At 46.9% G+C, this 22,720-nt stretch overlaps 1 protein-coding gene across 1 annotated transcript; it reads right to left on the reverse strand.

Moving 5' to 3' along the window:
• Positions 1-16,177: 16,177 nt before the first annotated feature.
• On the reverse strand, positions 16,178-17,932 carry LOC123407786. Its single transcript, XM_045101007.1, has 2 exons — positions 16,739-17,932; positions 16,178-16,633 (listed from the first exon to the last, which is right to left on the reverse strand). The coding sequence occupies exons 1-2, from the start codon at positions 17,475-17,477 to the stop codon at positions 16,341-16,343; spliced, it is 1,032 nt and encodes a 343-aa protein (XP_044956942.1). The 5' UTR covers positions 17,478-17,932; the 3' UTR covers positions 16,178-16,340.
• Positions 17,933-22,720: the final 4,788 nt, after the last annotated feature.

A 22,720-nucleotide genomic window follows, 5' to 3' on the forward strand; every position in this document is an offset into this window, starting at 1 on the left:
GCTTAATATAACTTTCCACAAATTACATGCCTTGACAAGTTTTTGAAGGAGTTCAAAATAGATCGGCAAAGAAAGAGTTATTGGTTGTGTTGTAAGGTGTGAATTTGAGTAAGACACAAAGCACGACCACAGGAGAAGAAAGAGAAAGGACGAAGTCGTCTCCTATGCCTTAGCTGTAGGCTCTAAAGTATGCCATGTTGTGTACCGCACCTGATGTGTGCCTTGCCATGAGTGTGTCAAGGAGTACAAAGAGTGATCCAAGATTGAATCGCTGAATAGCGGTCAAAGTTATCCTTAGTAACTAGTGGACTAAGGAGTTTTTCTCGATTATGGAGGTGATTAAAAAGTTCGTCGTAAAGAGTTACGTCGATGCAAGCTTTGACACTAATCCGAACAACTCTGAGTAGTAAACCGGATTCGTGTAGTGGAGCAGTCATTTGGAATAGTTCCAAATGGCGCGTGGTAGCAGCATCTATAGGATGACATAGATATTTGTAAATCACACTCGGATATGAAAGGTTCAGACCCATTGACTAAAAACCTCTCTCACAAGCAAGACATGATCGAACCCCAGAACTGTATGGGTGTTAGATTCATTACAATCACACAGTGATGTGAACTAGATTATTGACTCTAGTGCAAGTGGGACACTGTTGGAAATATTCCCTAGAGGCAATAATAAATTGGCTATTATTATATTTCCTTGTTCATAAAATCTTTTATTATCCATGATAGAATTGTATTGATTGGAAATTCAAATACATGTGTGGATACATAGACAACACACTGTCCCTAGTGAGCCTCTAGTTGACTATCTTGTTGATCAAAGATGGTCAAGTTTCCTGGCCATAGACAAGCATTGTCACTTGATAACATGATCACATCTTTAGGAGAATGATGTGATGGACAAGAACCAAACAATATATGAACGTAGCATATGATCATGTCAGTGTATTGCTACTGTTTTCTGCATGTCAATGTATCTGTTCCTATGACCATGCGATCATGCAACTCCTGGACACAGGAGGAATACCTTATGTGTATCAAACGTCGCAACGTAACTGGGTGACTATAAAGGTGCTCTACAGGTATCTCCAAAGGTGTTTGTTGGGTTGGCATGGATCAAGACTGGGATTTGTCACTCCGTGTGACGGAGAGGTATCTCGGGGCCCACTCGGTAATACAACATCACAACAAGCCTTACAAGCATTGTGACTAAAGGAGCTAGTCACGGGATCTTGTATTACGGAATGAGTAAAGAGACTTTCCGATAACGAGATTGAACTAGGTATGGAGATACCGACGATCGAATCTCGGGGAAGTAACATATCGACGGACAAAGGGAACATCATACGGGATTAATGAATCCTTGACATAGAGGTTCAACCGATAGAGATCTTCGTAGAATATGTAGGAGCCAATATGGGCATCCAGGTCCCTCTATTGGTTATTGACCGGAGAATGTCTCAGGTGATGTCCACATAGTTCTCGAACCCGCAAGGTCTGCACACTTAAGGTTCGGTGACGTTTTGGTATAGTTGAGTTATAGGTGTTGGTGACCAAAGGTTGTTCAGAGTCCCAGATAAGGTCATGGACGTCACAAGGAGCTCCAGAATTGTCCAGAGGTAAAGATTGATATATAGGTAGTCCTGTTTTGGTCACCGGAAAAGTTTCAGGCTCATCAGTAGTGTACCGGGAGTGCCGGGAGGGTGCCGGGGGACCACCTGTAGGGGTGTGACGACCCAAGAGCCTTATCGGGTGTGAGAAGAGGTGGAACAGCCCCTGGTGGGCTGGACGAAGCCCCTCTTAAAAGCCCATGCGGCTAGGAGTCGAGATAAAAGGTAAAGGTCCTTTAAAAGGAAAGGAAGGAGGAGTCCTCCCAAAGTAGTCCACCTCCCTTGTGGGAAGGTGGACTCTTCCTCGTAGGGTTCCGCCGACCCCTTCTCCTTGGAGTAGGGGCCAAGACTGCCTCCTCTGCCCTCCTCCTATATATACTAGAGGTTTTTAGGGTTTTGAGACACAAAAATCAGCAACGGTTGCCTCTCTCCCTCTAGATCTGTTTCTCCTCTAGTCTAATTCGGTGGTGCTTAGGCGAAGCCCTGCTCGATTAGTTCACCACCCCCATCACCACGCCGTCGTGTTGGAGAACTCATCTATCTTCCCACCCCTCTTGTTGGATCTAGAAGGCGATGATCGTCATCGAGTTGTACGTGTGTTGAATGCGGAGGTGCCGATCGTTTGGCACTAGATCGGGATGGATCGTGATGGGATCGTAGGACGGATCGTGATGATATCACGGGACGGCTGCGATTTGAATGGCGAAGACGTTCCTCTACATCAACCGAGTTTCTTAACACTTCCCGCTTAGCGATCTACAAGGGTATGTGGATCTGATCTCCCCTCTCATAGATGATCATCCCCATGATAGGTCTTTCGTGTGTGTAGGAAATTTTTTGTTTCCCATGCAACGTTCCCCAACAGAATGATGTTACGGACAACACCCAAACTATGAACGTAGCATATGATCGTGTCAGTTTATTGCTATTGTTTTCTGCATGTCAAAGTATCTGTTCCTATGACCATGAGATCATGCAACTCCCGGACACCGGAGGAATACCTTGTGGCTATCAAACATCACAACGTAACCAGGTGACTATAAAGGTGCTCTACAGGTATCTCCGAAGGTGTTTGTTGGGTTGGCATGAATCAAGACTGAGATTTGTAACTCCGCATGATGGAGAGGTATCGTAACATGCCTTGCAAGCAATGTGAGTAAGAAGTTAGTGACGGGATCTTGTATTACGGAACGAGTAAAGAGACTTGCCGGTAACGAGATTGAACTAGGTATGGAGATACCGACGATCAAATCTCGGGCAAGTAGCATATCGAAGGACAAAGGGGAACAACATATGGGATTAACTGAATCATTGACATGGAGGTTCAACCGTTTAATATGTTCGTAGGATATGCAGGAGCCAATATGGGCATCCACGTCCCGCTATTGGTTATTGACCGGAGAGCGTCTCGGCCATGTCTACATAGTTCTCGAACCCGCAGGATGTTCGGTGACGTTTCGGTATTATTGAGTTATGTATGTTGGTGACCGAAAGTTGTTCGGAGTCCTGGATGAGATCCTGAACATCACGAGGAGCTCCGGAATGGTCCAGAGGTAAAGATTGATATATAGGAAAGTGGTTTTTGAACTCCGAAAAAGTTTCGGGCATTTCCGGCACTGTACCGGGAGAGACGAATGGGTTCCGCGGATCCACCAGGTGGACCCACCCACCCCAAAGGGTCTCATGGGCGGTGGGAGGACGTAGACCAGCCTCTAGTGGGCTGGCCGAAGCCCCCACTAAAGCCCAATGCGGCTAGGAGGTGGGAAGGAAAGAAACCCAAGTGGGGAAGGGTGGAATCCTACTAGGAGTAGGATTGGAAGTGGACTCTTCCACCTCCTCCACTTCGGCTGAACACTTTGATGGTTTTGAGGCTGCCTCCTCCCCTCCCCCCCCCCCCCTCCTATATATACTAGAGGATTTGAGGGAAACCCTAACCCTAGGAAGCCACGTGTTGCCCTCTCTCTCTCTAGGTCGTTTTCTCCTCTAGATTAGTTCAGTAGAGCTTGGCGAAGCCCTGGTGAATTAGTTCACCACCACCACCACGCCGTCGTGCTGGAGAACTCATCTACCTCTTTGCCCATCTTGCTGGATCAATAAGGTGGTGATCATCATCGAGTTGTACGTGTGTTGAACGCGGAGGTGTCGTTCGCTCGGCACTAGATTGTGATGGGATCGCGGGACGGGCTGCGATTTGGATCGCGAAGATGTTCCACTATTGGGGAAATACATAACAGGTAGGCCCATGAAGGGTCAAAATATCATAATACCATGGAGTCCACACATCAGGTGGGTCGGGATAAATACATACATACTGGTCATTCGGACGAGTATGTTCATCCACTCGGACGGCGGTAAACCACTCGGCCATATGTCCCACTCGGATATGCGAAGACCAACGAGGCACTCGAAGCATCATACTCATAGTGGAGGTTTCGTAGTGGGCTATCATGATGGCACTAATGCTCCATATTGTAACATAGGAGGTGAGGGAGTGACACACTCTATATTAGCCACCCCCACCACATAGCTCAGGGGCTGGCTTCTTCTCCCCCGGCGGACTCATTCTTCCCCTGGAGCTCTCTAGTCTCTCTCTAGTCTCAACTTAACTTGGAGATCCGTTCTCCCCCCTCTCTCTAATACACCATGTAACTCCGTGCAATACAAGATACAAAGTAGTAATGATAGTACCACTTACTTGTGGCACTGTCGCTTAAGTCATATTGGTACAAAAGGCATGAAGAAGCTCCATGCTGATGGATCTTTGGACTCACTCGTTTTTGAATCATTTGAGACATGCGGACCATGCCTATTGGTGTAAACACATGAAGAAACTCCATGCAGATGGATCGTTTGGACTCACTTGAGACATGCAAATCATGCCACATGGGCAAGATGACTAAAGACCTCGTCTTCTTGTGAAGGAACGTGCAAGAAACTTATTGGAAATAATACATTTTGATGTATGCAGTCCAGTAAGTGCTGAGGCATGCAGTGGATATCTTTATGTTCTTACTTCACCGATGATTTGAGTAGATACACGTGTATTTGCTTGATGAATCACAAAGCCTGAAATGTTGAAAAGTTCAAGCAATTTTAGAGTGAAGTTAAAGATCGTCGTGACAAGAGGATAATATTTTCAGAGTGAAGTTAAAGATCGTCGTGAAAAGAGGATAATATATCTACGATCTGACATGGAGGTAAATATATATCTGAGTTGTGAGTTTGGTAAACATTTAAGGCAATGTGAAATTTGTTTCAGAATTCATGCCACTTGGAACACCATAGTGAGATGGTGTGTCCAAACGTTGTAGTCGCGCCCTATTGGATATGGTGCATATTATGATGTCTCTTATCGAATTACCACTATCGTTTTTGGGTTAGGCATACAACTGCCACTTCTTCTGCTATTGAGGCTTCTGCTACAGAAAAACCTTGGAAGAAGGTTCTGTTGAAGAAACCAAGTCTCAAGCCAAAGGCCTCATCAGCAGTATCAAAAGAGAAAATTGCAACAACTGCCAAATCCTCAACTACAACAAAGTCTTCACCTCCTCCGCGGAAACAGCTCATTAAGCTTCAATCAGTAAACCCAGGTTCCTCTGTACCATCAGCCACAGGCTCAGTTTCAAAATCTTCACCTGGTCCGTTGAAGACTAAGATGACTGCTGGTAGAGGTACCAGGCCAAATCCAAGCAAAGTCGTCAACATTCCTTCTGCATCAAAAGGAAGTGAAGAATATGATGATGAAACTCTTCAAGCCATCATCAGGAACAAGAAAGAAAGAGTTGCACAAGCTACTGGGAGCACCATTCCCCTTGCACTGGATCCGAAAGAACTGTTTAACTTCATCGATCTTTGGCATGAGGATGCAAACACTCCAATTGATGATTTGAAGCTTCCTCCTGGAGTAAGTCATATGGTTGCTTCATTCATCAATGAAGCAAAATGGAAGGATCAGCAAGCCAAACAAGCTAGGCTTGCAAAGATTAAGAAGGAGAAATACTTGAAGCAAAACCTCCTCAACCTGTCGCCTGAGAAACTTGTTTCTACTCAGGCAGAACTGAAATCCCGCACTGACACATACACAAGTCTTCATGCTGATCAAAAGGGTGTCAAAGTGCAATTTGTCAAAGCCGCAACTACTGCAATTGATGAATACAACAGCAGAGTTGCCGCTCCAAAGCAGCCAACAAATCCTCAGCCAAGCTATATTGTGCAAATGGCTGAGGATGATGAAAATGAAGAACTAGATGCCGATGAAATTCCTCAAAATATTTCAGTTGAAGAATCTGCCAGACCACACACTGCCAATGCAATGCCTGAAGAAAATGCTCCTTCACCTAAGTCTTCAAAGGTGAAGAAAGTGGCTCCTCCGTCTGCAGCAGACGTGAAGAAAACAAAAGCTGCTAAAAAAGAAGCTAAGAAGAGAAAAGCTTCAACTACTTTAGAATCTTCAGAGGCAAAACGCATAAAGACTATGCCTACCTCATCATCGGCCCCAGTGGATGATACTCCCCTCAATGTAGCACCATCATATATGATTGTTCCATTTGGTGAATAATACATCATTCCAGAAGAGGATGAGTAAATGGATGACAATCGCTCTAGTGCATCCACACCCCTGTATGAGTAAATTCAAGAAGATCAAATTCCTCAAGTCACAACACCTCCAATGACTGCTGAAGAAAAGGAGGGTGATGAAGACATTGGATGCAGCACACCTGTTATCCATGATGAGTTCTGGGAAGAGGCTCTCCCAAACTCGCCAAGAACAACTACAATTCCTCAAAATCTTGTAGCCACTGAGATTCTGACTGGCTCTGAAGAAAGGAGTTCACATGTAGATTCAGCACAAGACCGAGAATCAGTTGCATCAGCTGAAGAAACTGCAACACCAAAAACTGCAACTGCTCCCTCGGATCAGCAAATTCCTCGAGCTGAAGAACATGCTCCTGCTCAAAATGCTGAAACTGCAATTATAGTGGTAAATCCTGAAACTTCAATTGTGGTGGCCACAACTCCTCAAAATGAACAGCATCATAATCTTCAACCAAAGCCTCATCAGCCCTTCTCCAAAAGGCCAAAGTTTCAGAAGAAAGACTTCTATGACGAACGTCATTACTTCACAGGAGAAAATCCTTACGATAGGCTTCGCATCACGCATAGAAAGTTCTGGACCACAACTCAACTCAACTACTATGATTATGTGTTGTGTGGAAGAAAGAAGATATTTCATCACACCCATATTCCTCATTGTGACATGGAGGAAATTCCTTGCTTCACCCCAGTACTCACTGTTCTTCACGATGCAGGGCTATTGCCATTCTGCACAACTATTAGTGGTTGGAATACTGACATCATTCTTCATTTCTATGCCACACTGCACATTTGTGGTGACCCCAAAGACGTCAACTCATGGGTTCTGGACTGGATGACATAGTACACTCACTACAAAGCTCCAGCCATAGAATTGCTTCCAGCTACTCCACTCCCAATTCCTGCAGATGAAGCATTTAAACTCTATGATGAAAGAGAATTGCCAAATCATCTAATGGAAGTCCTCATGAAACCTTTGGCTCGAGGTCAACCTCCCAGGCAAGATTCCTGGTGAAGGAACTGCAGTATGTGCCCACGACAGTTTACAGATTACTGTCATATTTCATCGCACCAATCAAGGGGCATGATAAGGAAGAAGATGTTGTTGGGATCATGAAGAATATCATGTTTCACTTTATTCATGGCAACAAAATGAATCTTCACGATTTCTTCTTGAGGACTTTGGCTGACAATGCTTTGTCACCATCTGAGCTAAAGATTTATGCACCTTGGATCATGAGATTCATCAAAAACAGATCTGCCATCAACTACCAAGCTGACTTTCAGAATCACCTCGGCTATGTGCCGCCTCTCAAAGTCATCAAGAGCACTTTTGAACCTATTGAAGGCAAAGGAAAATCCGTGATTAATGAAGGAAATCGACCCCTCGATGGTCAATTTCGCAAGGCTGTCTCTTATTCCTCATATGATGACACTGCCACTCAAGAGTCTGATGGCACAACAAAACCTCCAAGCCCAACATCCCCAAGGGTGATGACTAACAGAGAGCTTCTCCTCAGTCTTCACCAGAAAGTCGATCACAATCACAAGTGGGTAAAACGTTAGTTTCGCTCCATTGTGAAAACCATCAAAGAGACTCAAAATGTTGTGAAGAAAAAACACTATTATCTTCATGAGGTATTTGATCACACTTGGGCCACATTATCTCACGTGAAGACTCCTAAGGAACTAGAAGAAATGGAATTTACTCAAGACTTTTACTGGTCGTGGTCTCCAAAGAAGAAATTCAAGCCTATTCCAGTTCCTGACTTGGAGGACACCTCATTTTCTTCATTCCGCATAGCATAATCAGATGAAGAACTTGAGGATATTGCAACTGCTCCAACAAAGAAGTCCGCCTCCAAGGATGCTCACGCCTCTACATCAACACAGAAGTGAATTTCTTCGCAGGTGTTAGTCCTTAGTTTTGTCCCTTTTCATCACTTGATGACAAAGGGGGGATCTGAGAGTTAGTATTCAAGAGGGATTTATTTGATGGGCTTATAAACTTTATTAAGTTACAAACTCTTGGTTCTTCTGAAGTTTTTGATGTAATTAGCTATAACTTAAGCCCGATGGTGTTCTGAATCTTTTGAACGTTTTTCCTCGCATGCTTATTCCTCAAGTTAATTAATGCAGGCATATTGAAATTCGTGAGACACCATTTTTCATCATGCATTTCAAATTCCTCATACTATATATCAAATGCATGCATGAATTGCAAGATACACGGGGGGATCTCCATGATATAAATCATCAATGTGCATTTGTTGTTCAAAGCAAATTCCTCAAAATATGCACATCTTCACGGGTTGTTTCTCTGTATCTTGATTTCAAATTCCTCAAACTCAGTACTTATATCTCATATTATTATCCCCGTTGAAAACTTGACCTATTTTTCATCAACCACCAAAAAGGGGGAGATTGTAAGTGTATCTAGTGCCTCTTAGTGATTTTGGTGGTTTGAAGACTTATAGGTTAAGAGACTGATATGTTTGTGAGTGGACAAATGCTCTATAAGTCGCTGAGGAGTTTGAGTTATTCAATGAATATTGACCCCTAAAAATGAATGTCTTCGGGTGAAGACTTTGGTCATTCCTTGAAGACTTTGATCACGAAGAAATTGCAAAGAAATTGATATTCCTCATGAAGATATTGAAGATGCGAAATTCGGTGTGTCCTGAAGAAAACACTCTGAAGACTTTGAAGCGTGAAGACTTACTCTTTGTGTTTAATTTTCTTTATACTTGAGTCATAGGAACACCGTACTGTTAAAGGGGGTCGATGTAAAACTACGGAACGAATTTCCTCATGATGCTCAACCCAAGCCTAAATCTAACAAAGCCTCAAAGTGAGGAACATGAGAGACATGAGGACTTTCACAGCTGAAAGTTCTGACCGTTGTCGCGCCACGCGCCACCTCACGGATATTATCCACTCAATTGTCATATTATTAAAGGGTATTTATGTCAAATCATGTCGGGATACTCCCAGGCTATAAATAGCCAACCCCACAACCACTTGCTGGTTGGCTGCTCCGAGAGAAACTGACACTAGTCATTTAGAGCAACCCAAATTCCTCAGAGTCTTCAAGAGAAAATTATCAAGTGAGGAAATACCCCAAACACCAAACCCAAACCAAAACCCAAGTGATTGAGCATCACTGAAGAAGTTTTCCCTGTGTGGAACCGACGTTTGTTACCTTTGAGGATTGTGTATCCTCCAAACGGTTAGGAGTCATGGTCTAGAGCATCCAGCAGTCAATTGTGGATCGCCGGGTGACCGAGTTTGTGAGGGTTTGGAAGTCTGACCTGAAGACTTACCACAAGTGTTGGGCGAGGACTGTGTGTCCTTAGCTTAAGGAGAATATGGTAGGGACTATGTGTCCTTCGGTTTCAATACCAAGCCGCTCCGAACCAGGCATACAACTGTCAGAGCAGTTGGAACTGGGTCATCAACAACTATCTTCATCAAGCTACGGGTTCTATTTCTTCAACCTTCTCATTTCCTCAAGTGTATGTTGAAGACTTCAATCTGTACTGTTTGAAGAATTTGTCTGAAGACTTTCTCTGAATTTCCTCATCCTCAAATTCTTCACTTGAGTTAATCTTCACCTGCTTACTCTGTACTTGCGAACTATGCAAACCGAATCTCTAAAATCTCATCGAGTACTTTGTTGTAGACGCTTTTGCACACCTGATCCTGTACTATTTCCGCTGCATTGAATTCATGACTAAGGAATTTCCTCACTAGGAATTTCCTCGGTGATGAAATTATAAAAATCTCCTATTCACCCCCCTCTAGTCGATATAACGCACTTTCAATCACATCTGTCAACACATAACCAGAGATCTCAAAAACTCATATATCTTCCACCCTCATAATCACAACGATACTAAGTATGGTGGTACCCCCTAAGTCTCTGCACTAGTACTGGGGATGCCGGGCTTATCTCGCCACTACTAGTATTGAAGCAATTTCGAACATCCTCCATCCTGAGATACTAAGAAATCTAAATGATAGCGATGTGCTCAAGAATCCCGTGGATCTCAACTCCCCAGAAGAAATCAAGTCACACAGGAGGCACCAAGACAAAACTCCGTCACATCGACATCATATAGATTCCAAAAAGATCTGCGTGATCCTAAAATTTTTTTGAGTGAGAAGAGGTGTAGAATTAAAATTCTTACGTCAAGATTCCTCACCAGAGCATAGAAGAGGAGAAAAAAGAATCCTGCTCTCCGATATATAACTAGACTCAAAGCAATTTTTCACTAGACTCAACTCCGCCAAGTTCGATCAATCAAGGGGCTCCTAGGTCGGTACGGCTCTGATACCAACTTGTAACATCCAAGATGCAGTCCTATCCTTTTTTTGGCGCGAGGGCCTCGAAATTGATAAAAACGCATCTCGTCGTTTTGGAAGAATGGATATCTTTACAAGTACATGTACTGAAAAGATGAGTATAAGGAGTTGGCTTACACTCGCCACGAGCTACATCAAGATCACATCAATACAGCAATATCTTGTCATCTTGAAGAAGAGCAGGGTCTGTCTACGGATGAAAACAAACGATAAAAGAACAACGTCCATCCTTGCTATCCCAGGCTGTCGGCATGGAACCCATCCTAGATCTATGAAGAAGAAGACGAAACTCCAAATAGGAGAATCAGTGCGCTCACGTCAAAGTAACTCTTTGCATGTACCTGCAATTGGTATTGTAGTAAGTTGTGAGCCATAGGCACTCGGCAATCTCATTTCCAAAGGTATTAAGAGTAGCAAAGCTTAATGGGTTAGGTATGGTTAAGTGGTGAGGATGCAGGAAGAGACTAAGCATTTATTTGAGGTGGTTAACTTACGAGTACAAGATTAAAAGAGGGGGATGATCTACGCATAACGGTCGTGAACTCATAATGATCAAATGAATGATCCTGAACACCTACTAACGTCAAACATAACCCCACCATGTCCTCGATCGGAGAAGGAGCTCACGAAAGAGACAGTCATGGTTACACACTCCGTCGGCAAGTTTTAATTAAGTTTACTTCAAGTTATCTAGAACCGGATGTTAAACAAAGTTTCCAAGTTTGCCACATAACCGCGAGCACGGCTTTCCGAAAGATTTAACCCTGCAGGGGTGCTCCAACTAGTCCATCACAAACTACCACACGCTGCGACGGAATAACCTCGATCAGAGAAACCCGTGATCTCCTCGGGTTCCTATTGGAAAACCTCAACCTCGAGATAGCCCAAAGTATCCTTAGAATCCCTCCCACAAGACGTTCGAGAAAGGTAAAACAAGTCGAGCAAGGCCACCCAGCGTGTCGACGCTCCCGATAGGAGCCGTGTATCTCATTCTCAGGACACGACGGATGAGCGATGGTTACCACGCCAGACGCCGAGTTGCCCCGGGTAGCATTAATAAGCTGCTCTGTTTGGGACCAACACCATCAGCATTGGCCCCCTGTATTATGTTGAATTACTCCTTGGGTTCATGACGCCCTATGTTTACAGTATTAACAGAATTATTATGTTGGGCAAATATAGTACCAATGTTGGGCCTTGCCAGATGAGTTTTATCCCTAAATGAAAATCTAGGGGGTCCCCATAATAACCGCAAGCATGTTAGGACCGCTCATTTATGGAACATAACACCGGTAGATGAAACTAAGGTGGAACAAAACACCAGGCTAGAAGGCCAGGCCTTCCACCTTTTATCAAGTATATAGGTGCATTAAATTAATTAGCAATAATATGGTGATATGACAAGGAACCCATTTTATCACATGGAAGCAACTGCACCTACAACTCGCAACGCTATCAAAAGGTTGAGAAAGCGGTAACATAGCCAAACAAGGTTTGCTCGGTAGTGGAAAGATTAGAGGTTTTCATGGCAATGTTGGGAGGCTGACATTTAATGGGAGGTAGGCAGCGAGACATAGCGAAAGAAACGATACAACTAACATGGCAATGATATTAATGATATCTGGGGAAATCATCATCTTGCCTGTGATCCCGCTTGGAAGAAGAACAAATCCGTGAAGCAAACGAATCGACATAGTCGAACGGATCCTCACATTCCGACATGCTTGCGGAACTCTATCAAGATGAAGCAAACCGGAAACAAGAATCAACACACGATATTCACCACGACACATGCACGATATGATGCACACCCTAATATGATGCATGTCCATTTCAATTATGCAATTCATGGCATGACAATTCACAACAGTCAAACACTAGACATTAAGTGAAGCTCAATATGCAACGAGTTGCATATTGACGAAACTCCACATTTGAATTATTTTCGCTCCCGCTTATTTACATGGCAATATTAAACATGGCAAGAGGTGAAGCGTAATTAAACTACCTATCTAGGCATTTTAAATGAGGTTGGAAACAACATATAGCATTTCCGAAACGACCCCACTCATTAACTTTGTAATCTGTCTAGATCTATCCTAACCACTTTTTATGTTTGTGAAACGGCAAAACAAAGTTGTTCATGTGGTTCTACTCATCGTTCTAGTCCATTTACATATATGGCTCATCTCCAACGGAGCTATGATTAACTACAAACTAAACTGTTTTACCATGTTGTCACACAAACTAACGCAAACAACACAGCTAACATTTCCAAATATGCATGAGAGTTGGAAAATATTACTCTACGCGAAATTCAAAACGTTCTACATATATAACTTAATCCTATCCAATGCATGGTTGAAAAGATACGGGCGATTTAAAATAATGCATTTTTCTGAAAATGAATTAAATCACAGATCTTTAAAAAATACCAAAAGAACTGAATCTGTCTACAGGCCTACAAAGCATGGGCGCACAACATAGCTAAATTGCGCACAAGCGCTGAGTAGGGCAGGAGCGTTCACCAGAGGCCACTGGGTCGGCTTGGTGATGGGCTTGGGGTGGACCTGGGCCTCGGCTAGCCAGCTCGCAGGATGGATCTGGTGCAGGCTGGAGCTGGATGCGGGCCACGACGGGGAGGAGACAAGCTGGGTCGAGGCTGCACAGATGGGCCGAGGGACCTGACACAGCCGCGGGCGGTGGCCCACGCGAACTGCTCGTCCCCGTCACCTCGTTTCCCCCATGGAGAATGAGCAACCGCCAGCGTCTGGCGCGGCGCGGCCATGCAGGATCTCCGGTAGGGTGAGGCGTCAAGGAACCAGTAGGGGGGTCGACCATGTCCCGATCTGGGGCGGGGGTCCGGTTCCCAACGACGACAGCTCGAGGCGGCACCGCTATGGGCAGATCGGCCGACGGCTCCTACAAGGAGAGAGAGACCGTAAGGGAGTTAGGCAGAGGAAGAGAGGGGAAGAAGGAGAGGGAGAGAGGGGGAGCACGGCGGACTGGACCTGGGTGGTCATCGGCGACGGTGGCGGCCGGTGAGCGCGGTGCTCGGGTGTGAGATCGATCTCGTCTCGAACCAGACATGGGAAGTTGCGGGGCACGGGCTCGGGAGCTCGGGCGGCGGCACAGTTGGCTGGCTCGGGCTCCGGATGTGCTCTGGTGGGCCAGATCCGGGCCTGAGCGGGCCTGGCGGTTGGGAGGAGAGAGGGGTGAGAGAGAGCTGCGGTTAGGGTTAGGGTTAGCACAGATTTTGAGGAGAGGCTCGATTAGTTGTCTATTTATAGACACGGGGCTAGGTTAGTAGTTTTTGCATCGTTTCTGGGCCGTCGAATCTCGATCGGACGGTCCGAAACCAAGTGGTAGGCTCGGTGGATGTTTTGAGCAGTGTAGAATAGGCTAGGTGGGGAAGAGAGGGAGGTTTGCGGCCCGACAACGAGATTTTAAAACAGCGAAATACGTCCGTCGATAAACCAACGACGGTGCTGCTACGATCGACCGTTCGGCTATCAAACGAACTCCGATTGCGACGAAATATGGCAGGCGGCCTACCTACACTAAAACAAGACCGCACGCCAAGTTTCAACCCAATCCAAGAATATTTTCTGGACACTTTTAAAAATAATATTTTACCGATGCCGCGGGTGCATGCGTGTGTGGTCGGGATCAAAATGGTCAACGACGAACACGGAGAGAGCCGGCAACTAATAACGGATGCAAGTTTGAAAACTGACAGCAACGGAGTGTCGATGCAATGTGAATGATGCGCATGATGTGATGTTGAATGCGACAGACAATCTAACGATACGGCGACAACGGAATAAAAGAGAAATCTTTTGGAGCATCGGTCTCGAGCTGTCACACAAATGCATAGGGCAAGCTCCGTTAACCAGCACCAGTTGAGAGCCCGGATGAAGAAGCATGTCAACGTGGAGAAAGAGGATAAGTGATGATGTTTATGGTGGCTAATGGATGATGTTATCTTAGCTTGTGATTTTTTGTTTTGGTTGGCTCAGAATGCTTGTTTGATGTCTGAACATTCCTCATTGTTCGTTGTTCAAACCATCTCTTTATTTTTGTGTAAATGGTCAAACAATATACTTTAATAATTAAGTAGTCATCAGATAATCCTTATTCATCACATAGATCGCTTATTCATTTAATTATTTTTTATAATATCATATGTAGTTCTTTTAGAACTAACTACATATATTTGATATAATATATGTTAATTTAAACGTGTGTTCCACGTGCCAGCTTATCGCATCGGATAATGAAAGTAACGGTATTAATTCACTATTGTAAATATTGATATATTTTTATAAGTGATCAAATTAAAGATGATTTAACTTTAGAAAAAAAATATGGGACTGCTACGCGTTCATCCGTGGATTTGTAGTAATCATCCGCCACCTGATCCGCCGTCCAATGTATGCTCGTGCACCGTAGGATCACCAGCTCGGTCGCCTCCCCTTACCACATAAAATCCTGAAACAACGATCCAGATGCAGAAACAAGCATGTGACTCTGTTGTCTCCCCGACACACTAATTCCTGAAACAATGGACCAGATACAGAAACAATCGCTTTGTTGTAAAAAATAAACTTTGGACCTATTAATTCCTGAAACAATGGTCGAGTTCAAGAAACAATTGCTTTGTTTCACGAATTTTTTTCTTTGTCTTTATGCAAACATAGGTACTATTGCGAAAGAATTTTTTGCAACAAAGGTCATGTTTCAGAAAACTTTTGCAACAAAGGTCAGGTTGCAGAAAATTTTGCAACCCCATTCGTGGTGCGGCTAGCGGCGGGCGGATGGCCTGCCGGCGTCAGGGGCGAACGGCTGGCTGCGTGAGGGGGTGGGGCGAGGGTGGTCGGTCGGCATCGCGGGCGGCGGGAGCGGCGTGCGGAGGGCCGGCGGGCGTCAGGGCGAGCAGCTGGCGGTGCAGGGGTGGGGGAGGGCCGGCGCCGCTTGCCCTCGCGATAGTGTCGCCGCCGACGAGCTTGATGTGGTGGTTGCCATGGCGTTGCATGAGTTGGGGGAAAAGTGGCGTGCGGAGGGTGGACCGACATCGGGGGCGAGCGGCTGGGGGGAAGGGGTGGGGGAGGCGAGGGCCGGCTGGCCGGCATCGGGGGCGGAGGAGTTGCGGTGTTGCAGAAGCTTGAAGTGGTGGTGGCCATGATGTTGCGGGAGTTGGGAAAGAAGATAAGGAAAGAAGGATGTAGTGGTATGGACACGCGTCGCGTATTGAAGGCGGTAGAAGGCTAGCATCTTATCAGCTGGATGAAGGAGATATTTTCTCAAATTATATACACACAAAAAAAAGGATGGTCTATGTATATTACCTGTATAAGTTAGTATTTTCGTATTTTATATTAAAGGGTCTCTCGTTTCTTAGTTTGCCTCGGCCCCGAATTCTCAGGAACGGAGATGGGACGAGGCGGAACAAGCACGGAACAATCGGCTGGAACGAAGAGTTCTCCAAAAGTGCACACCTATGCTAGAAAGTAGAATTTCCGAACTTCAGGCCAGTGGTGACAAAAATGTGGTGAAACATTTCGGATTGAATTGCAGAAAAAAAACTCAGACCTCAAGGCAGATTTCAATAATAGTAGTAATACTTTGCAGAAATCCACAAATTTCCACAGTAAGTTCGTAATACTGACCAGCGAACTCAAACATAACTACGTTTGCTAAAAATCTCGACCCAGCAGGCGGAGTACACGTAGGCCATAACCCCACCGTTGGTCACGACGTACGTGATCACTGGGCGCCACGCCGCCGCTTGCCGGCCCCAGGGCCCTTGCCGCCGCCTTCGGGCTTGAGCACCTGCGCCGCGTAGGCCAGTGCCTGCTGCGCCTCGGCAAGCTCCCTCTTCTTGGCATCGCCCAGCTCCTTCTTCAGCTGGCTGATCTCGCCCTTGGCCTTGGACAGAGCCATCTCCTTTGCGCGCAGCTCTGAACGAAGCTCGTCGCCGCCACCGCCAGCAGCAGCAGCCACCTTTCTCTTCTTCCCTGTGGCTGTGGGCGGCGGCGCACCTTGGGAAGCTCCCGTCCCTGCGCACACAGACAAACCAACATTAAAACATCTCCACTCCATCCATAATCCATATACATGCACATGCACATGTCCCTACAGTCTACAGAAATACGCATACGTACGGAGACACGACGGGGCGCGGCTAATCTTGGCGGCGACGAGGTTGCTCTCGGACAGGTACGTCTTAAGGTCGACGACGCCCTGCCCCTGCGACAGCCGGCGCGCCACGGCCGCATCGCTCCCGGTGAGCATGGGGTCGCTCGTCGCCTCTTTCGTCGGGGAGCCCCACCGCAAGGGACACCGCCACGGCGCGCCGGGCGGAGGCGACACGAGCAGGAACTCCTCCTTCCACCCCTTGACGGACGTGGGGAGCCCAGTGAAGAGCGCCGGGACGCTCTCCCTGGAGCGGAAGGAGAACCAGCCCTTCCCATTGGGGAGCGGCGAGAGGGCGAAGAAGTGGCGGAACACCGGCAGGGAGGGCGCGCCGGCGCCGCGGAAGTGGCAGAGCACCGCGAAGCCGGCCAGGACGCGCCACCCGTTGGGCGCGAGCTGCGACGGCGCGATGCCGTAGTGCGCGAGCGCGTCGCTGAAGAAGGGGTGCAGCGGCAGGCGCATGCCCGCGGCGAACGCCTGCGTGTGCACGCAGATCGGCACCGCGGCGGCGCCGCCTCGGGCTCCGCGAGCGGGGGGAGGGGGCGGGGCGCACGCTGCCTGGGCGGCGCCGGGGAGGTGCAGGCCAAGAGAGCACCGCCCGATCGTCCTGTTCCTGCACATGGCGGCCTGCTCCTGCTCCCAAAGGAACCGGACGCGGCTTGACGTCCTCCCCGGCAACTCCCCCGCCGTAGCCGTAGCCGTAGCCATGGTCACGGCGCCAATGCTGCGTCACCGCCGGCTTGACGTCATCCTCGTCGTCGTAGGAGGACTGAAACCACGACGACATGGCGGCCCGGAATCTGGATGGGGATGGGCTTGGAGGGAGGGAGGCGAGGGAGAGGGATGCTTGAATTTCTGGGTGGTGGCGGTTTGGATCTGTGTAGAGGAGCGAACGGGCGGGCCACTTTTAACGCTCGTGCGGGCTTCCTTCCGGTGGAAGATTGGCTTGTTTTATGGAAACTGAACACGGATCATAACGAGCGATTCGACTGCAGGAGAAGATTGCGTTGGACTTGATCAAGAAAGTTATAGTGCGACATTCAAAAAAAGAAAGTTATAGTGACTCCATCTTCTTCTTTTTTTTCTTTTTCTTTTTTTTGCGGGAAGTGACTCCATCTTCTTTAGGTATTTGAAATTTGAAATTTCAGGCTTGAATTTACTTCAGATAGTAAACTGTTCTTTTTGCGGGGTAAAAAATCTGCTGATTTGTACTCCCTTCAGCCCGTAATGTATGTCAAAAAAAGTCCTACATTACAGGACGGAAGGAGTAGTTTTTCCCCACAGATAAGAGCATCTACAGCCTGAGCACATTGTCCGGTCATTATTGGATCACAAACGTATGGATTGATCGGCACCCTCATTTCCAGCCAAAATATGGAGTGGATATAGGGAGTACAGAAACGCCCATCATGTCGGACTGACGGCTTGGCCCTACGTGGACTCATCGGAAAATCGGATGATTCGACGGACGCCTCAACCGTCGATGCAGTGTGAAGGCCGTGTGTCGTCGCTCCAGGGTCGGGTCCGGCTATTTAAGTGGTCCGGCGCATCCCAGCCCTAGCGCATCTGCCTCCTCCCTCTCTCCGTCGCCGCCCGAGCACTTCCCTCTCCAAGCTCGTCAGTCATGTCAGCACGCCGACGGGATTACACGATCCAACACCGTCTCTTCCTTCTGGAGCAGGTCTGAATCCGAAGGGCAGCGGGGCTACCTCTGAAACCGGAGGTGGATTTCGAGGAGAGGGGGAGATAAGGGAGGACCCGAGGAAGAGCCACAGGCGTCGGAGGAGGAGGCGGCGCCCCAGGAGCTGGAGGAGGAGGCGCCGTCGCTGGAGCCGTAGGAGGAGACACCGACGATGATCAATCTGTGGCCGGAGCAGCTGGCCATCCTCAACTCCATCCGCTTCGAGTCGACTGCGATGGCCAGGTGTCGGATGGAGGAAGTGCGGGCGGCTCAAGAAGCGGCGCACGAGGCGGCGCAGGCCATCTCCGACGAGAAAGAAGCTTAGTACAATAGCAGTTAGTACGTAGGATGTAAGGGATGACATATGAGAGAGTTGGGTGTGAAAAAAAAAGACGTGATCAGTCATTGTCCAGCGCGATCACGTACGTTTAAGGAGCCGGATTTAAAGAGTCCGGTTGTAGATGCTCTAATAATATTTATCATTTTTGTTTATCCGTGAATGAAATATTATGTAAACAAGCATAACAAAGTCGTTCAGTTTATTTTATTTTATTGTCAGAATTTGTTATGCTTACTAACTAAATTTGCTTATTCTGACAGCAATTGCATTTGTCATGAAAACTTTCGTTTTGCCGTGCCTTTACAAGGGATGTCAGCACGATTGCATTCTTTTTTTATTGGAATATCATTCCTTTTTTATATTCTGATTATGCTATATATCTTCTCATTTTAGTAAGTTGATACACAATTTTGATTATTATTATGTACATTTACATACTTTTATAGAAACTATAAATGGTTGTATTTTGAAGAAGTAGTAAAGGATAACATTGTATTGTTATTTTTACCAGACCGATCTAATATCTCTTATATAGCCAAGGTTTGAAAAGTTTAGCTACACACGCTCCAACATGTCGCATGTATCTAATGTTCCCTTGATGCTAGCTTTTGTTCAAGTTAGCTTAAAACATGCTTCCCCCGTCCGAAAAAGATTGTCTTCGTGGTATTTTTTAGAAAATACTCTCCAATTTGTGCCAACACAACTTAGAGTCTCTCTATCATGTCGCCGTGTGGCTCCCCTCCACGCAGCCTCTCAACATTGCGGTGCTCCTCTCCCTGTCGTGCCGCCGCGCTACACCCCTTTGTGTCGCGCCGCTGTACCACTCCCTTTCACTGCGCCGCGCCACCAAGCTGCACTCCCTCCACCACGATACCACGCCGCTCCACTTCCCCGCGCAACTCCTCCGCCCCTCCTCCACGACGATGCACCTGTCCTAAAAATCCCTTCTTCGATGAGGCGGCGCTCGATCTGGAGGCATGACAACGAGTTGGCGCTCGATCTAGAGGCATGGCGACGGCATGGGGCAGGCGCTCCTCGAGCTCGAGCAGCTCCTCCTCTAGGCCCCGAGTGGCTGCTGCGGAGGTCGATGGTGGAGGAAGACGACGACGGGTGATGCGGAAGTTAACCCCAACAACGACGGCTCCATCTCAACATCCAGGATGTGTTCTACGACGGCTGCCGAGAGTGGCTACAACGACCGCTTGGTCCAACCGTCGGCGGAGGAGGAAGAAGGAGAGTTGATGGAGGTTTTAGTAGGGGATTTAAAAGGAAAGGTTTTTTTTGCAAAATTACAACTAAACCAAGCTATGGACATGTTTTCTCGGACGAAGGAAGTACATATTATGACTTATAAATAACTATGTGCTCGGTTATTCCACTTGCACTTCACCAAAAAGGAAAATAAGCTTGGTGTAATGTTTATTAACACATTTTGATAAATTTGTAACTAAAAGATTAAATATGAACATATATAGGTCATATATGTAAGACTTCTAATGTTCTCTTCCTCCACCCACCTGAACATTAACAATTGCCTTAGAGCATCTTCAACAGGCACAGGCACGCAACCATGGGGCGCTCTAAAATAAGGATACATCGTCGAAATAGCATTTGTTTACGCGCCGCAGAGCGCTGGCTTCAGCGGCCGCTGTAAAAAATTATGCATGCACCGCTCCAGCAGATGCGCTAAAACTTTTAGCATGCGCGAGAAGCCGGGCTTGCAACATGTTCATTTTGAGAATATGATGATATTTCAAACATAAAAAAATATAGCATAGTTTAACTGCACAGAATATCAACATTCATGCCACATCATCATCCAATCAAGTCCAAAATCATCCAACAAAGTTCATGACATAAAAGTTCACACAAACAAATGGCACATCAACAATCATGCCGCGTCCTCATCACCGTCCTCCTCTTCCTCCGATTCTTCTTCCTCATCCAAAGATGTTTCTTCCTCCTCCTCTTCATTGTCGCGCGCCGCATCATCATTGGGAGCTCGGAAGGTGTTGGTAACATCTCCAACGGCATCATGCGAAGGTATGTGAGGCACACAGGAAGACATGCGTCCACCCATGTCATCCGGAAGTGCTCCATGCCTCCGATGAGAGACCCAAAACTCATGCCTTTCATGGTAGCACCGAAGCCGCCCATGCCTCCCATGGTAGCTCCCAAGCCGCCCATGCTTCCCATGCTTCTCATGCCATCCATGACTCCCATGCCTCCCATGCCACCCATTCCTTCTATGCCTTCCATAGTAGCTCTCATGCCTTTTTTTTAACCAAGACTTCTTCACGGGCAAAATTGACGTACTTTTTTTGCTTCTCATCGACGTTAGATGTGTCCATGATGAAGAACAAGTACTTCTCCCATTCCAACAATCTAGTTCGCTCCTCCATGGCCAATTTCTTCTCCTCCAATGCCACCTTCCTCTCCTCGTCCCCCATCCTCCTTTCCTCGGTCGCCAACCTCCTCCCCTCGGCCGCCGCATCTTGGGTCCTTGCTAGCATCCTCACCTTGTTCGCTTCTTTTCTTGACTTCACAATAGCCTCCATGGCATTTTTTAACTCATCATCCCCTTTCCTCTTCTTCTTTTCTTTTGAGCCTTTCTTGCCTCCATTTGGTCTTTTTGGCTTGGAGTAGGCAACCGAGTTTGGTGTAGGGCTTATCTTCCCGTCATCACTTGATGCCTCCTCCTCATAATCATCCAAATCAATAGTTTGATTGCATTTGTTGCTCTCCTCATCGACACCTTCACGGGGCTTTCATTTCTCATCATCCTTCAACACATCATAGCAATGGGGCAAGGTAAATATTATCCTTTCTTGATCTTTCCTTTCTTGTTCTTCTTCTCCTCTCCTTGGAATAAGTTTTGTGCAATAATGAGCTAAAAACAAAAAAACAAGTTAACACTTGAAACACAAAAGAAAAAGCATGAACATGCAAGAATCATGAAAGAAATGGCACTTACCCTATCTCGCTCATTAGTGCCATTGGGTTGATTGTGTAAACCGACTTAAGTGTGGCCGTCCACCTTTGACAATCTTTGTTGATTGTCGACCACGAGGAGCGAAGAGATCTATCCATGCGTTCAATTCCACTTTTGTTGTGTAAATCAAAATACTCCTTCATCCGGATCCAATATGCATCTCTACTTTGGTCCCCTCCAGCGGTGGCATCCCTAGACACTTTTAACCATGTGCATAACAAGATGTCTTCGTCCATGGCATAGTTGCCGGCTCTTCCTTTTGGTGCATCGACGATACCCTGACCATCCTCGCCCACCTCATACTCATGATCATCTAAATGCACTTCATTGATTTGAGACCAATGAGAATTATTGGAGCCAACACCCATAGTTGAAATATATGTCTCATCATTGAAACTACAAAGTATATACAACAAAATAAATAAGCTATCCATATGTATCCATCATGTCAAATCAACAACGAAAAGTGGGTGAAGTCATACCTTGTGGCTATTTCATCGAACACGTTGTGCGCATTGGCCACCGACACAACAAGCGAGCTCGTCGGCGCTTCGGTCGCCGCCGCATCCATCGCACGCCCTCCAAGTCTCTTCTTCGGCCGCCTAGAGGAGTCGTCCGCCGCTTTGTTCTTCTTCTCGGACACCTTGATCGCCTTTGCCACCGTCGCATTTGGGAGCTTTGAGAGGGGGCACGTGGCTTCACGACGAGCGCATGCGCGACGCCACCCGCCGAGGCCGGCTACAGTGCCATGAAAAGGGCGCATGTGAGACCTTTGGTTGGAGGAGCACCGACGGAGGCGAAGCCAAAGCTCCCGGGATAGGGTCGACGGCGGAGGCGGCGGCGGTTGCGCCGGCAGCGGAGGGGTCGCGGGCATAGGAAGGGGTGAGGGGAATGTCGACGCGACCATCCATCAGGTGTATTCACCGGCGGCGGCGTGG

This window comes from Hordeum vulgare, chromosome 1H (assembly GCF_904849725.1).
Source record: "Hordeum vulgare subsp. vulgare chromosome 1H, MorexV3_pseudomolecules_assembly, whole genome shotgun sequence".
Classification (NCBI taxonomy): Eukaryota; Viridiplantae; Streptophyta; class Magnoliopsida; order Poales; family Poaceae; genus Hordeum; species Hordeum vulgare.